Genomic DNA, 16,522 nt, shown 5'->3' on the forward strand with positions numbered 1-16,522 from the left:
TCCAATGCTGCGGCGGCAGTTGTCTCCCAGGCCGCCGCCTGATTTTCCGCCGAGTCGTGGACTAGATCCTCCGGATATGGCCCAAGCTCCATCAGGAACCTCTCAGGGTCCATCAGTCGCCTGGGACGGAACCATCTAGGGGGTTCCGTCTCCCTGCGGCGAGGGGGAGCGGTCCGGAAGACCAACCTTAGGAGAGAATTGAATAAGGCAATTGACTCTGCTCTTCCATAGGAATGTTTTTTGCTTGCTAGCAAAGAATTTGGACAATTGATGAATTTACAAAACAAAAGATAAAAGTAACATGATTGGGTTCCTGATTGTAACCATGCAAATACAGATGTGATGTGTACATGAAATTATAGCATAAAAGGGACAGAAGGGGAAGTTTGTTTTTCCCTTTTGCTTTGTTTGAACCTTCCACTATTGGATTATAACAATGATGACTCATGATTGAATGGGAGAAAAGAGTTTTGCAAACAGCCGTCAGAGAAAGTAATGACATTAGATTTACTCCAAAAGTGTTTGATCAACTTGGCAAAAAACTGGCTGAGTCTTTGGAAAAAACTAGATGAAGACACAGAGGTGGAGATAAATGGTTTACAGAATAAATTCAAGATTTACAAGAATGAGAAATGTTCCAAGGGACATTTTGGTCCATTCTGCGAGAAAGAAGACAAAGGATCAAGTCCTGCAACATTTTAATATGAAACTGAAGATTGATAATGCAGATATAATTGTCCTAAAAGAAATTCCTATAAATCTCTATGTAGAGGAAAAAATACTCCTTCTTGACTGAAAGATTAATGAAAAAAAAGATTCCATTTCAATGGGATAAATTAGGTGTGAATTTTTTACTTTTAGATGGGAGACATTTTGACTGAATTCTATTCAAAAGACAACATAATTTTTAGAAAACTTTAAAGAAGAACTGAAAGGTTGTAGAGGAGACAATACAAAAATCACAACAGAAGAGATCATTTTGAATTACAGTTACAGGCACTGATTTTTCTAATTTTTTGGCTTAATTATGGACTACAATGGTCTCACATGGACTATAAATGGAGCACTCTTTGCAAGATGCAATGAATTCGATTTTACAAGGGAAAAAGGCTAGACACTTGCAGTAATATAGCACTATACCTAAAGTGGGACAAGATTTGACTTCAACAACAAGTTATAGACTAATATCATTATTGAATTATTATAAGTTGTTCACAATGAACATAGCTGATAGATTGTAAATATCTATTTTATTCATGAAGGTCAATATAAGTTTTTATCTGAAAGATAGTTAAAAGATAATATTAAACATTATTGTGGAATATCTGGAACAACATAATGAGAAACAAGCTGCATTGTTATTTTTTTACATGCAGAGAAAGGTTTTGACAATTTGAACTGGATTCTATTATTTAAAGTTTTGGAATGGAATTTTAGAGATAATTTTATAAAGTGAGTAAAGTAGATTTATACTTTGTTGAAAACACAAATTATTGTTAAAGAAGATCTAACAAAAGCACAGGCAAGACCAAAAGGAACAAGGCAGGGCTGTCCACTGTCCCCTCTCCTGCTGAGTTTGGTTCTCAAAATTTTGAATAGAGACATTAGATAGGATGAGAGGACTATGGGAGGGAAATTTTTTAAAAGAGACTTATAAGTGAAGATGTTTTGCAGATGCTGGCTTTGATGCTAGTTTTGGAAGATTCTTTAAAGGGAACTGAAATATTAACTAAAAGAAGTGGTTGCTGTTGTTGTTAACATATGGTATTGTTACATTAGCAAGGAGACCACAATGCTATTGCAGAGAATTATTTTGGCCTCCAAGAGAATTATTTTGGCCTTGTTGTAGATGTGCTTGAGCGCTTCCTGAAATGCGCCACAGGAGGGTTCGTAGCAGAAAGACAAGCTACTCTCTTGCAGTGTCATCCTAGGCCCCCTCCCTTCCCCAGAGCTGTCTTGTAAACAGGGAAGGTTCAGAGCAGAGACCATATCCAGCACCATCAAGCCACTGTGCCTCTAAAAGAACTGATGCGTTGACGGGTTTTAAAGTTAACAAACAGAAGACAAAGATGTTAACAAAAACTAAAAAAATATAAGATAAAAATAATAATGAATAAAATGGGTTTTAAGATTGAGAAGTAGGTAAAATACTTGGGTATTAACATGACAAATATGAATTGTATCTTATTTCAAAATAATTATGCTAAGACATGGAATGAAATAAAAATATGTTAAGATGGGTGAGAACACAAAGGGGGAGAAATTCTACAATTAACCTGAATAAGTATTATTTTTTGTTCTATTTGGACATTGCATATCAATTATGCAATGGTGGAAAGATATATCTAAATTTGTGCTACAGGAAAAAAAAATCATGAGTTATATATAAGGTGTTACCAGATACAAAAAAAGTGAGGAGATTACCTGAGTTGAAATTATATTTTACAGGTTGCTGTTTATAATTTGGATGAAAGAGTGGATGTTGCTGAGAAACAGGGGGCTTTTGGAACTAGAAGAACATGATCTTTGGAGGGCATGGATATTTATGGTATAATAAAGCTAAGGTTAATATAGATTTTAAAAATAATTTTGTTAGATGTGCAATATTGAAAATATGGAACAGAATGAACCCAGATTGTACCTAAAAATATCTTTGTAGCTGTCAGCACCAGATGAATTTCATTGAAGAAAAATGATAACTAAGCACAAATGATTAACCTATGGAGAGATATTGCAATTTTTGTTAAGAAGAATCCAAAATAAAATCAAGAGAATATCTGGAAACAGAAGGCTACACTTGTCAATGGTTTTCTCATGTAAAAAGATTTAGGTATTGGTTTTAAGTATTGTTAAGACTGAGTTTGAACTAGAACTGTGTACAAAGGATGCACATGTTATCATTAAAATAGAACAAGAGGTTAATTTGCATCTATACCTATAACTGCTGTAAAAAAAGAAGCTGCTTTTTTATATTTTGTTTCTTTTTTTTCCTGCACTTTTCGCTTTGCCTTTTTCTTCCTTATTTTTTTCTTTTTTTAAATTTTAGTTCTTGATAATTTTTCTCTTTCTTTTTAAAACTTTTAATAAACTTAAATGACTAAAACTCTAGTTCAACTGCTGACAGACCAAACACTTGAAGAAGCTACTGTTCTGATCAGGTATATTGTCTTCTTTCCAGTGTTATTTCTTTTAGCTAATTTCTATTTCTAAAAATCCAAAAATCTTGAAAGTTGTTATTTTTTTAAACAGATGAATATTCAGGGATGACATTTCTTTCTTGGCAATCTCAAGTGATAAAGCTCACTTCTTTCTCAGATGTTCTTCTATTCTTTATGCATAAATAGAGATCTCAGAAAACATTCAAATGAATCTGAAAACCTTTAAGTTTAATAATTCATCCCACTTTATATATCTGTATAGACCAATTTAAATTTAAACAAAAGACAGGTTGACAGCTTACCTTCAACATAGGTTGGGAAAGAAGCCAAGCTCTTCCTTGACTGTAATTAAGACAAACAGGATATCAAACCAAGCTAAGCATGCTGAGGTTTGCATTAAAAAGCCTTTCATGCAGACCTGGCAAAGTTATTCATCACACAATGACAGTTATTACCCAATCTCTGTAGACAGCCTATTAAGAAATACTTAAACATGTTTCAAAGTATTAGTTCTTTATTAATAAGTTATTCTGGAATGTACACCCCTTAGCATTAATTAAGACTTTCCAGATTTACGTAAGTATATAAATGTTAATATTTCTAACACACAAGATGTTGTTAATAAAAATAATGCAAAGAGTTCAAGGATTTCAATAATGAACAGAAATAATGAACAGAAGATGCCTCTGCCAAAAGCAGGGCTAACAAAGTGGCAGAATGAAAAACCACCGAAGATGCCTATCCAGAGCTCAATTACTTTGTAATTTGTCTCTGGACAAGGAGAGGATTTGAGATCACACACAAGTTGTTCCTCACAAGACAGCAATCTCCAGTGGGTGTTGAGCTCTGGATAGGCATCTTTGTTCAAATTAAGGATGGTGGCTTTATGGACACTGTATTTGCATACTTCTATTTCTAATCACTTTTGAAACTGTTTATTAACTGCTTTTCACCCATTAGGAACTTTTGTATCAATATGTTTTACAGCAGCAGTTGAATTTCTTTTAATCCTTAGTGAAAAAAAAATTAAATATAAATTTAGGGACTTTAAAAATTCATTTTCGGAATAAACAGCAAAAGGGTTATTAGAACTTGGATTTTGAAAACTTACAGATGAAGGGGCTAGATGCATTTGAAGTAAGATTTTGAAATTAATTATAAGAATCCTTCCTGTGGGAAAATTCTATTGTTTTTTAAAAAAAAATAAAAAAAATATTAGGATAGAACTTTGAAGGATGGACACTAGAGGGAACCAGAAGGAACTAAAGATTACAATTAAAGAAAAATGGAGCAAAATACTTTAACATGGGCCTATTGAAGGACACCCTCTGGAATGAACTACCCCCAGAGATCAGGGTGATCCCTGATCTCCCTTCCTTCCGCCGCGCCCTTAAGACATGGTTATTCCAGCTTGCAGGACTGGCCTAGGGGAAAATTTTTAATGGGGGTTTTAAAGTAATTTTAAACTAACTAGACCAATCATTAATATTTATTTTTAATTATGTTTTTAATCTGTAGTTTTTTGGGATTAGCATTTTTATCTGGTTGTTAGCCGCCCTGAGTCCGCAAGGAGAAGGGCGGGATATAAATTAAATTAATAATTTGTGAACAACAGACCCAGAAGTTAATTTTAAGAGTGACTGCCATTATAGACAGACTATGTTTAAAGGATATAATGGAAGAGGAACAATTTTTACCAGACAAGATTGAGACTGATCTAATCGTGGATTTAAAAATGGCAGGCTACAATAATGATATGTAAAAAGATGCTACACTGGATATACAGATGAAACTGACTGATGTTTTAGTAATTAAAAGGGATATACAAATAACAAACCAAAAGAGTGACCTGGATAACTTTCCTATATTGGATTTCCTACATTACATAACAAATTTGTTAAAATTTTGAAGAGTTTTGAGAGAAGGGTCAAAGAAAACATGAAAAGAAACCAAGTTCTAGGAGAGTGGTGGCGAACCTATGGCACGCGTGCCAGAGGCGGCACTCAGAGCCCTCTCTGTGAGCACACGTGTTGTCGCCCCAGCCCTGCCTCCCCCCTGGCCCCCTCCTCACCAGCAGACCCCCTGGAGGAGAGTCACCCCCAGGTGCGGCCTGTGCAGAGCAGCGCAGCCTAGGACATGGCAGCTGGACAGCAGGGACAAGACTCTGCCCTTGCACCCCGTCACGCACAGATGATGCTGCAGGGCGCGGGCAGAGGGCGTGTCTGCCATGGCGCTGCTGGGCTACCTGGGCAATCTGCGGCGGGCCATGGAGGTGGTGGGTGGCCAGGCGGGTGGAGCGGAGTGGGTGGGGCAGAGTGGTGGCAGAGCGGAGTGGTGGCAGGGCGGTTTTTGGGCACTTGGTCTCTAAAAGGTTCGCCATCACTGTTCTAGGACATTATTTGAAAGGAATAAAGATCAAGATTGTTAAAATAAAAGGAAAGAATATAAAATTAATTTTTATTTGTTTGATTTCTATAGCTGTTCTGGGAAGTGTATATCAAAGTTAAAATAGATATGTTGTTATCTCTGGTAATCCTTAATGGTCTTTTGCTGACTAGGATTGAACAATTAGGCTTTAAGGCTTTGTTTATAGCTAAGAGATGAGATATGGGTAGAAGACACCATTTGCTGCATTTTAAGAGAACATGATATATTACTAAAATTGTTTAGATTTGCTGTGATTAAATTATTTCTTTACATATTTCTTTTTTTCTATTTTTCTTTCTAGTTTCTTTCCTTTTCTGCATTTTCTAGTTTTTAATTTTATTCTTTCATTTTTTAGTTTGTCCTAGTTTTTACCTATTTAACTATAATCTATATATTATTAAAACTGTAGTTCCTGTAACCTTTAACTGGGCGAAACAACATCATAGAGTAACAATTTTTAAACCCAGGTACTTCGAATGAGCTAACTTACAGACTGCATTTAAAATCCAGCACCCATGGCTTCTGTGGAAAGTTGGCAAATGTTATAAAATATTTTATGACATAAACATTATCATAAAATGGTTTATGATATAAAACAAAATGTCATAAAAGATTTCTTGTACTGATGTTGATGTGCTATAAAGTTTCAAGGCAGATACATTTCTGAATATATCCCTGATTTTTTATTAACTTTTCCAGTATGTTAAAAACTCTGCCATTGCTGAAGGCACTGTGGAATTTGGTAATGAAATATCTCTGAATCATGACCCAATGGGTCATGGATTGTTTAGTGTTTAATAAAATTACTATTTAAAAAGGATTTATATATCAAGAACTGTGGTAAAAGTTTTAAACTGTCCTTTAGTCAATTCAGACTACTAAACATATGAACACTGAATTCTAAAATATAACATAATTTAGAATTTGCTAGGTTTAGCACAATATGGGAACCCATCCAAATTAAAAAAATCATGATTGATATCAATCACAGTGTATGAGTTTGAACTTTATGCTAAAAAATACCAAATAAATTATGGTTTAGTGTTATTAGCCATAGAGCTGTGGTGGCACAGTGGTTAGAATGCAGTATTGCAGGCTGATTCTGCTGACTGCTGACTTCCAGCAGTTCAGCAGTTCAAGTCTCATAGGCTCACGTTTGACGCAGTCTTCCATCCTAGGTCGGTAAAATGAGGACCCAGATGGTTGGGGGCAATATGCTGACTCTGTAAACCGCTTTGAGAGGGCTGTAAAGCACTATGAAGTGGTGTATAAGTCTAAGTGCTATTGCTATTATTAAATCATGCAGACTGGAATGTAATTCCGAGAATGATATAAAAGATTCAACCACATGTATGTGCAGTTAACCCCAGAATTTATTAGTGACAGAAAGCAGTAAGACATATGCATCTGAGCAGCTTTACAAAAACCCAGATCAATCTTATATTTCAAAATTATTTCTTCAAGACAAAGCCAAATAGCACTAATTTTTAGAGATATTAAAGTATATATTTACTACTAGCAATTTACAACTGAAACTACTTTTCAATGGGTTTCTATTTGTAATTTGGAAAATGATCAAGAGTAATTTAATATTAGCTTTTACTAATAGTTTTACTTCTAAAGTTGAAGCAATAGTTAATTCTTAATTTTGTACTAAAGAATTGGCAGAAAATATTTGCCGGAATAAACTATTTTAACTTAAAATGAATGAAGAGCATCTCTATTATTGGCTTCTTCATCACAAGGATTTTGTGAGCAAGTCAATGAAATTATGTGTTTTATTATTTTGTTATTATTACATATATGATTTTTGATGTGATAAAGATTCATTTGAAAGTAAATAGGTTTGTCAATGCTGCAATAGCTTAGATCAGTGGTTCTCAACCTTTTTAATGCTGCGACCCCAACTGGTCGTAAGTCGAGGACTAAACCGGTCATAAGTTGAGGACTACCCAACTGGTCGTAAGTCGAGGACTTTCCCTGCCCGGGAGTGCTGCGCATGCATGGTTCCGCCCCCTGCGCCAGCCGAGGCGTAGCTGGCAAGTGGCAGAGACGGAGCAGGCCAACCACCAGCTGGCCCAGCCCAAGGGAGGTAAGGCACCCGCTGGAAAAGGGAAAAAAATGGCAGACAAAAAAAATGGCGGACAGCCTTGCTTGGCGACCCCCGTGAAATGGTCGATCGACCCCAAATGGGGTCCCGACCCACAGGTTGAGAACCACTGGCTTAGATTAAGACAACAGCAGATCCAAGTGAGAAAAAAATTATTACCAAATAGTAGAAAAAAGTTTGATAACAAGGCAGTTTCTGAAAATTAAGCATTAGGTAAAATTCTGACATGTTTCTAAAGAAGAAATTGTCACTGGGATCATCACGGATCCATTACATGCCTGCAATTATTTTTGATCCTTTTGTACTAATAAGCCCTTTAAATAATTTATACAATTGCAATGAACAGGTTATAGTACATTGTCTACTGCATTCAATAGGCGTGATAATAAAGCAGCGTAATTAGATGTAAAGTTTCTGAAAACAGTTTACTATGATGTGCACAAACTTAATCTAGCTGATAATTATTCTGGCTACTGTTATTACTGTAAGTCTAGACTCCTTCTGAAATAGAATATGTATGGTGAAAGAAAGGATGACATTTATAATCTTTGTAACAAAGAGCACTGCGTGCAATATTCTGATTAATCTTGCCTTAATTTAAGCGTTTGGTTTTATACAAAAATAATTATATAATGCTATTCCACTGTCCACTACCTTGAACCATTGGTGTTGGTTGTGTTAGGTTCTCTTACAAAAGGAAATGAAGACAAAAAAAGAAAAGGGGAAAATTGTCAGAGATAAAACATGTCACAACTAACTTTGGGCTCTGATTACTTACTTTAGCTTGCCCTCCAATGTGGCCCCTGGCAGATTAGTTTGAAGAAATGCAACTACAAACAGGAAGGTTCCCCATTTGGCGGTAACACAGCAGATTATGAAATTCTGGGTATTTCCTAAAAGATTACTCCAGCAGCTACCAGTTTAAGTTCTGGGGTAGCTATTCTGTTTTTCTCCCTTTCATAGCAAATACCATGGGGGGGAAAACAAAGGGAAAAAAATATGGTATCGAAGAAAAACTTGACTGGAGGCATCAGAGAACAGATTCATATTGGAATTTTCATTAATGTCACAGTAAATGTTAATATACTAACCCTGAGGAATTCCATAAGTAATTATAGAAGTATGTATCATTTTCAGATGTAGTTACTAGATTCATTCTTTTGATACTGGATTAAAAAAGCTATTTTTTTTCAAACATAGAAGAATTTAAAAAAGCAAGTCTCCTATACTTTAGAAAACTTAACACAGTTTTTAGTGCCGTATTCACAACTTACAATTATTACTTTTGCAGAAAATAATTTAATAGTCCTGAAAATATGAAACAAACATAATGAGAAATGTGTACAGTATGTATGCAAACATCTATTATTAATATTGTAGCATCATTGCTTTAAAGGGTCAATTATTGTGTTTGATTATATAGGGGTATTTGGAATTTCATCTTTTTTGTCAGTTAGAAATCTTTTCTGCTTCTAGGGTACATATTTTGTAGTAGTATTCAACATCTAAGCAGGTGAAGCAGAAATGACTTAATGAATCTGGTTTCAACTGCTAGTTTTGTGCTTTCTTATAGCTTAATAGACTGAATTTCAAAGAATCAAAATTTCTGCTGCCTTTAAAGAACAAAAAGGGAACTTATTTTTATTTGTTGTTTGGAGCAAATGTCTAAACTCTCCTATACAACAAATATTATAAACATTACAAAGAAAGCCATATTATAAACATTACAAAGAAAGAGTGTGTGAGTGAGTGTGAGTGTGAGTGTGTGTGTGTGTAAAAAAAAGCAATGGCTATGTTTTGCCAGTATACTACAAAATATATAACTTTGCCATTATATAACAAAACAACAAAAACATTGCTTTATGGAAAAAGTAGGAAGTAAAGTGACATGAAAATACAATTTCTACTTCTTCTTTATGGAAGATATTTTAAAAGAGAATAAACAAGGTAACCTTTTGGTAACCTATTTTTATAAACCTGCCTACTTACTGACAAACATGAAATTTATTAGCACTGCAGGTAGTGATGAAATCTCGAAATCTTTAAAGAAGAGAAATACATATCCAAAATAGCCATATTTCCAGTTTGTGTAATGCAAACATAAAATTAATCTTGGAAAACTTTTCTAGTAAATGCACTGCTTTTAAGAATATTGCACTCTACCTCCTTATTGGTGGGGGTTTCTGCTGTACCGCAGACATCTTGATGATGTTGTATACTTGACGATTCAGCACCTTGAGGTGAAGATGGATCAGGAGATGGAGACTACAGGATATACAAGGAAATAAAATTCTGAGCGAGTAACATAAAACATTTTACTCTTTTGATCTCAAGTTTCAAAATTGGATTGAGGGTTCAAAAAAAAAATAGTAAACTCTGCAAACTGCAGCAGGCGTAAGATTACCAATTTAACTGAATTCCACAACATTACTACCTTCAGATTTATATTTACTCATGAAGAAATAAAACCGAAAATCACAAACTGTAATACTGAGCTTGAGCAATACTTGGAAATTTAAAGAAAGTGCTTGAAAGCATTTTGGCAACTCTTAAAAGAAACAGCATCTTCTCTCCCTGAAATGGGAGAAAAGGAATGTGTGGTGGCCCTAACCAGCTATAGGGCAATCCCTGCAAAAAGCCATGTTTGTTTTAAGCAGTTGCTGACAGATGACAAGTGAAAACTCAAGGTACTCTAAAGTACTTGTTCCTCCCAATTCATATGGCTTCCACCTTGATAATATTCCAAAAAGTATTGAAAACCAGGATTTTTTTTCCAGATCTGGGGATAGGATGATGTAAGACTTGGTTATGTATGCTCAGAGAATTGTTGAGAATCAGGCATTCTTTAAATCTATGTAAATGAGAAAATAACATTTTCTCTTCAAAACCTGGATTATTTATTAATTTCGGATTCAGTTCTAGCAATGTTCACCCATGATAGTTCTGGAAATCAACAGGTTTGAAAAATTAAGATAAACAACCTACCCCTTTATTCTTGCTTCATTCATCACATAGAGGTCCAAATGATGCCCAATTCATTTTCAGTTATATTTGAGAGTAAGGAGGAAATTCTTATCTTCTTTCTGCTCACCTTCCCTGCTCCTTGATGCAATGCTTTTCCTACATACTGCACTGTTATTATACCAAAAGACTATACTTGTCTGAATGTAATTCTGTTGCTGATACAAAGTTGCCAAGATCAGATCCATATACGAAATATGGGCAATTTACTCTGAATCGTTAGCACTGACACATCGGATCAATAAGCCGTGCCTTTGTCGAAAACTGTGGTCCTCTTGCAAGTGCAAGACCTTGTACTACGATTGACATAATATTTTCACTCGACAAAAAATACCAGCACAAATATTAACTTACTGCTTACAATATGCATTTCCTTTTTCATAAGTTATCATATGTAAATTATATCATACATTAGGCAGAGCAAAGTATATAATCTATATGGTTTATTTATGTCCAATTAACAAACTTATTTTTATTGTAATGCAATCTTACTAACAATTTGGAATTATGTTAATAAAATCATTTCAGTGAATGCTACCTGTACCTGCTAATGTGGGGCTAAACCTTAATTTAATCCTGAGTAAACATGCATAGGGCAGCAGCATCTATCACTATTTGTTCTATTTCTATAATTTACCTACCATGTTCCTAAGATACTCAGTGTGGTACATCCAGAAATTCTCCATTTTGATGTTGCTGTTCAACAAGAAAATAATCCACTAGCAGATGGCGGCAAATTGCTTTTTCCAGTGGTATTATACGCTCAAGACTTGAAAATGAAGCCAGTAATAGGAGATGTTGCTGTGCTACCTATGTAGATTAACCTTCTCTGTTATTTAATAGCTGCAAGAAGGTCATTTTACTGTAGCGAACAAATCCTGCTCCATAAAAGGCTGTCAGTTGTCTATTCTTTTTATTTATTGCTTTGCAGGAGCCTATATGTATCAGAATTTAATCCTTACTAGTGGCTTCCACATAACAACAATACAGTAGCAAATACTATTACCAGCACGTGAAATAGAAAAAGCATTTAGATTATTTAGCTTATTTTAAATGGATTCATTATGTGTCATCAGGTCATTGTCAAAGCAACCATAGAGATAGATTTTCTCCGTGATTCTTTTAAAAACCAATGATAAATTTTAAATCCTTTCTACTGTGAGCAATGCAGAATTAAATACATACCAGCATAAATGAAATGTTTGTTTTAATCAATAAAATGCTATTACTGTACACTGTACAACATGTAAAGTAAATCTCATTTTGTTTTTAGGTATTTGTGTAATATAGCAATGTGCATTTTTGTTAAGACTGCAGGAACAGATAAAATAGGATTTACCACATTCGGCAAACATACTCTTCCTGGACTTCTGTCAGCCATCCCAGGCAGGCTAGACGGGAAACCCAACCAGATATGATAATAATACTTCACTGTAAGGCTATATTAACAGACTCCTGCAAATCTGATGGTACAAATGTCCCACCTACCTCTTTTACAGCTTGAGGAATTAGGGTCTCTTCTGAGTCTTTTTCTCTGACCCTAGGCAGCATCTCTCCCTCCCTCTGCCTCCCAAGGTCTTTTCCATACACCATTACAACTTCAGACTACTCAAAGTCAATTAACTAAATGGAAGAGCTCCGCTTTTTTTGTATCTCAAGGCCAGCAGAAATCCAGCCATCCGAAGGAATTTGGGAAGCACTCAATGATCACATGCATCGGGCAATGGGGTTATTTCAAATGTAGTAGCTTTTTTATTGGGACTTAAGAATTAGGCTGCACCGAAGAGCTGCATCACCCAAAAAAAAACTAATATTGGTGAAATGGGTCTTTTGGAAATCCAACATCAATGGAAATGGTAATTGTTTTGCAAATACTGCTCAGAAAAAAAATCAAATGCATGATTTCAATTTCAAATACATGATTTAAACATTAGTCTTTTGTATGCACACAAAAAGAAATAAGTCAAACAGCATGACTGATCTAACTGTTTATGATAAAAAAAATATGAAAGAATAAGAGCTTCTGAATGTGAGATGTACCATTTTAGTGATACTGTATCAAGAATCAGTCTTAGACCGGAACAAGAAAAAAAAGTGGGGAAAAAATGATATGACAATAGAATAAATGTAGGAAGAGAAACGATGCTATAGGCCAGCGGTAGGCAACTTCAGCTCTTTTATGACTCATGGACTTCAACTCCCAGAATTCCTGAGTCAGCTATACCCCTGCTATAGGCATTCCCTGCTTAACAATGGTAATTGGGACCAGAATTTCAACATCACATGACTGTGTCCCTTAGCAATGGCAGACCCCATTACTGTTGAAACGAAGACCATTAGTGATGGCTTCACATGACTACAACTTACAAACTTTCTGCTGGCTTCCCCATTGACTTTGCTTGTGGGAACCCAGCAGGGAAGGTCACAACTGTGACTGTGTGACCAAAAGACATTTCAATGTTTGGAAATCCAGATTGATTGCCAAGTGCCCAGATCGCAATCACATGACTGGGGGTGGGCTGTCACGGCCAGAATGTTTGAGAACTGGCTGTAAATACCAGTTGTGCCATCACAAGTTCAAATAGTCACTGAATGAGTGCGCTCATTGTAATGTTATTTACCAAAATCTAAGAGTAAGATGGGGATGTGTGTGTGAATGTAATGTGTGTTAATACAAATATCTGCAAATCCAGTTTGAATACAGGATAACCTATGTGCTCTGCAAAGAATTTATCCCAACTTTGTAGAAAAGTATAACTATGTAATAGAGATTGTAACATATTCTATACTAACTCCCCTGGCCCTGAACAATAAACATCTTCTAGCAAAATGGTGTCAAACGTGCGATGTCACATGACGTGTCATGATGTATCACAATTTTTTTCCCATTGCCGGCAACGGGGCGGGCGTGGTTTTGGCCGGCAGTTTGACACCCCTGTTCTAGCATATAAAGGTTGAAGAGTGGTGCATGCGTGCATGTGCGCGCGCACACACACACACACACACCAAGGCTCATGACATGTAACAAAATTATTAAATTCTCTTGTAAACTGAATTTCGTCATGTCTGCTTAAAAATCTAAATTAAAAAAAGCCAAAGTGATATGACACAATTATATTATATATTATATGGTTTCCTTGTGGCTGCTATAATTTTCAAATCAAGGTGTTTGTTTGCATCTTTTTTGTATTATTTATTTGTAATAGAAGCTGAACTAAGTTTGCTTGCAAAATAAAAGACACTGAACTAAGAGGAGGGGACAGCTAATAAATTAACAAAGGTCTGACTATTACAGCACTTAAAGCGTGTGCTATTTTGGGATGCAGATGTTCACTGTATAATTTTAGGCATTAGCACTAAATAAAATGCCCTCCCATCAGTGTGTTCTGAAGTGCAACTCCAAAACCTTTTTTTTTTAATAAAAAAAAAAAAGCAAAATGCTAAGCACTTCATCACATCCATATTGCTGGTCACAATTCTTTAGCCCCTTGCAGCACCTGAAACCTACTCAATTATTGAGTGCAACCTTCTCTATTCCTTTTATTAATAATAGATTGTCCCTGCTGTAGGAAAATAAAAAACCCAGAAGCTTTACAAAATAACACTTAGCATCGGATTCGGAACGAAGTTAAAAATAGAATGAGCATTACCTCAACAAAGAGGTGAAAACATACATTATCTTAAAAAAAAATGTTAAAACTCCAGTTCATTCAAGCCGTATTACCCATGTGTATAATTTTCAAAAGAGTATGAAAACAAATCTGTGGTGTCTGAAGCTTGCGAACCGAGCAAAGGCTGTCACCAACTGTTCTTCAACGTGGCTGAGAGGTATTCACTGTATGAAGTTATTGCTCTTTTGGTCCCAAAAGAGAGGACACACAAACTCAGGAATACCTTTATTCGATAAACATATACCTACGTAAAATGCAATGTCTTCTGAGGAAACTACTTTAAAATAATATGCATTAAAGCTAATACAGTGGTAATAATAATGGTTACTAAAGGAATCCTTTAAACCAGTGTTTCTCAACCTTGACAATTTTAAGGCATGTGGACTTCAACTCCCAGAATTCCACAGCCAGCTATGCTGGCTGTGGAATTCTGGGAGTTGAAGTCCACATGCCTTAAAATTGTCAAGGTTGAGAAACACTGCTTTAAACAGTGGTAATAATAATGGTTACTAAAGGAATCCTGCCTCTGATTGGAAAAATTGTGAGGGTCCAAAATGCCATTATCACAGACAATTTGAAATAGATCTATTTCACAAATGTTCTAACCACTTCTTTTTGAAGAATAGAATCTGGAGTTCACAAGTCTGAAATACCCAATCTGGGGTCAACAGGGAGCCCAAGAACCCATTCCTTGAGACCTGCACCGCTCCAGATCTTCCCTTCCAATGTTCAAAATTACATTGCTTTTTAACTGAGTGACCCACATGCAGTAAAGTAAAGTGCTAATTCTTCAGCACTGTATTTATTTCTAAAAATGTAAGGCTTTGGGGTCTTACATATATCCTTAGGGAAGAAAAATACAGGGTGCATTAATTTTGCCTGTGTTTTCCTAAGAAGTTTGCTTCTGTTTGTGTACTATGAGTACACAATTTTTCTTGCTTGTTAATTATATTTTAATATGCGGGCATACAGAATGAGTGTTTTGCCTGACTCTATACATACAAACAACACAGTTTTTCTTCTATTAAATGGATATTGCATGCTTTGTGGCAGCAAACAAATATGCAATATAGCATTTGGAGCTGAAACCTCGTTTTTGGCTTGTATGTTGATTTCTTGATGCAAGGTACTTCTCTCTGAGCCTAACTGGTACATCTTTTAAACAGTGGTCTAAAACACAAGATGTATCAGCATTGATTTATATTCCAAAATATTTTATGACATTCCGCAAATAATCCTAGCAGATTAATAGACAAATGAATACATTCAACTTACATAAGAAGTGATGCCTAGAGTACCACTGAAGAAATATAAAGAGCAAATCTGACCAAACCTGAGTAAAAGTCCATATATGGGCTTTCACTGTAGATGAGAAATATTTATGGATCTGGTAGGCAAAGTCACTCAGATTAGCTTGGAGATGGACTCTGACTGGGCAAGTTCTAATGAGTTGCCCAAGGAAGAGTCTTGTGATGTTATCTGGATTGAGTTTGATTCTTATGCTCAAGAAAGTGAACAAGATGTTCTTGCCTATTAGTCCATCCCCCTGCTTGTTAGATCCTGGCTTTCCTGGGTTATTAAAACAATCCAGAAGATGACCACGGGATGGGTTCATCTGGTGGTTTGGGCCTCTTTGAAAGAGAGGGTGATCCCACCAGCCTTGAAAGAGGTAGCAGTACATCCCTTCCTCAAGAGGTCATCACTGGATAATTGTTGAAGAATTTTCTCTGTTGGAAAATTATCAGCCAGTTTCAAATCTTCCCTTCTGATGGAGACTGTGGAAAAGGTAGTCGAATGACATCTACAAAGGATCTTGGAGGATCTTGTGATGTTATCTGGACCAGTTTCAATCTGGCACCAGGCCAAGGTACAATGCAAAGATAGCACTAGTCATGTTGCTGATGACTCTTAGTGGAGTCTTCAGGATGGGAGTGGTGTATCCATCCTAGGGCTCCTTGATATTTCAGCAGCTTTCTATACTTCAACCAGTGTTCTTCTGCACTGGCTATGGGAATTAGGAGTGGGAGGCACTGTGCCCCAATAGTTCACCTCCTTCCATAATGGTCAATTCCAGCCAGTAAAGACACGGGGGAAGAGATTGCATCTGTGGCCCCTCGTGTGTGGTATACATCAGG

General features: G+C 35.8%; 1 protein-coding gene across 1 annotated transcript in view; it reads right to left on the reverse strand.

Moving 5' to 3' along the window:
- Positions 1–16,522, reverse strand: part of APBA1 (amyloid beta precursor protein binding family A member 1) — an 81,365-nt gene that overhangs the window by 25,103 nt on the left and 39,740 nt on the right. Inside the window, exons 3-4 of the mRNA XM_015823656.1 lie at positions 9,859–9,960; positions 3,461–3,500 (exon numbers count right to left, since the gene is read on the reverse strand). Coding sequence (XP_015679142.1) covers positions 3,461–3,500; positions 9,859–9,960 — 142 coding nt within the window. The remainder of the gene's footprint in view (positions 1–3,460; positions 3,501–9,858; positions 9,961–16,522) is intronic.

The sequence above is a fragment of the Protobothrops mucrosquamatus genome, unplaced genomic scaffold (genome assembly GCF_001527695.2).
Source record: "Protobothrops mucrosquamatus isolate PMUCROS unplaced genomic scaffold, P.Mucros_1.0 scaffold1937, whole genome shotgun sequence".
Taxonomy (NCBI): domain Eukaryota; kingdom Metazoa; phylum Chordata; class Lepidosauria; order Squamata; family Viperidae; genus Protobothrops; species Protobothrops mucrosquamatus.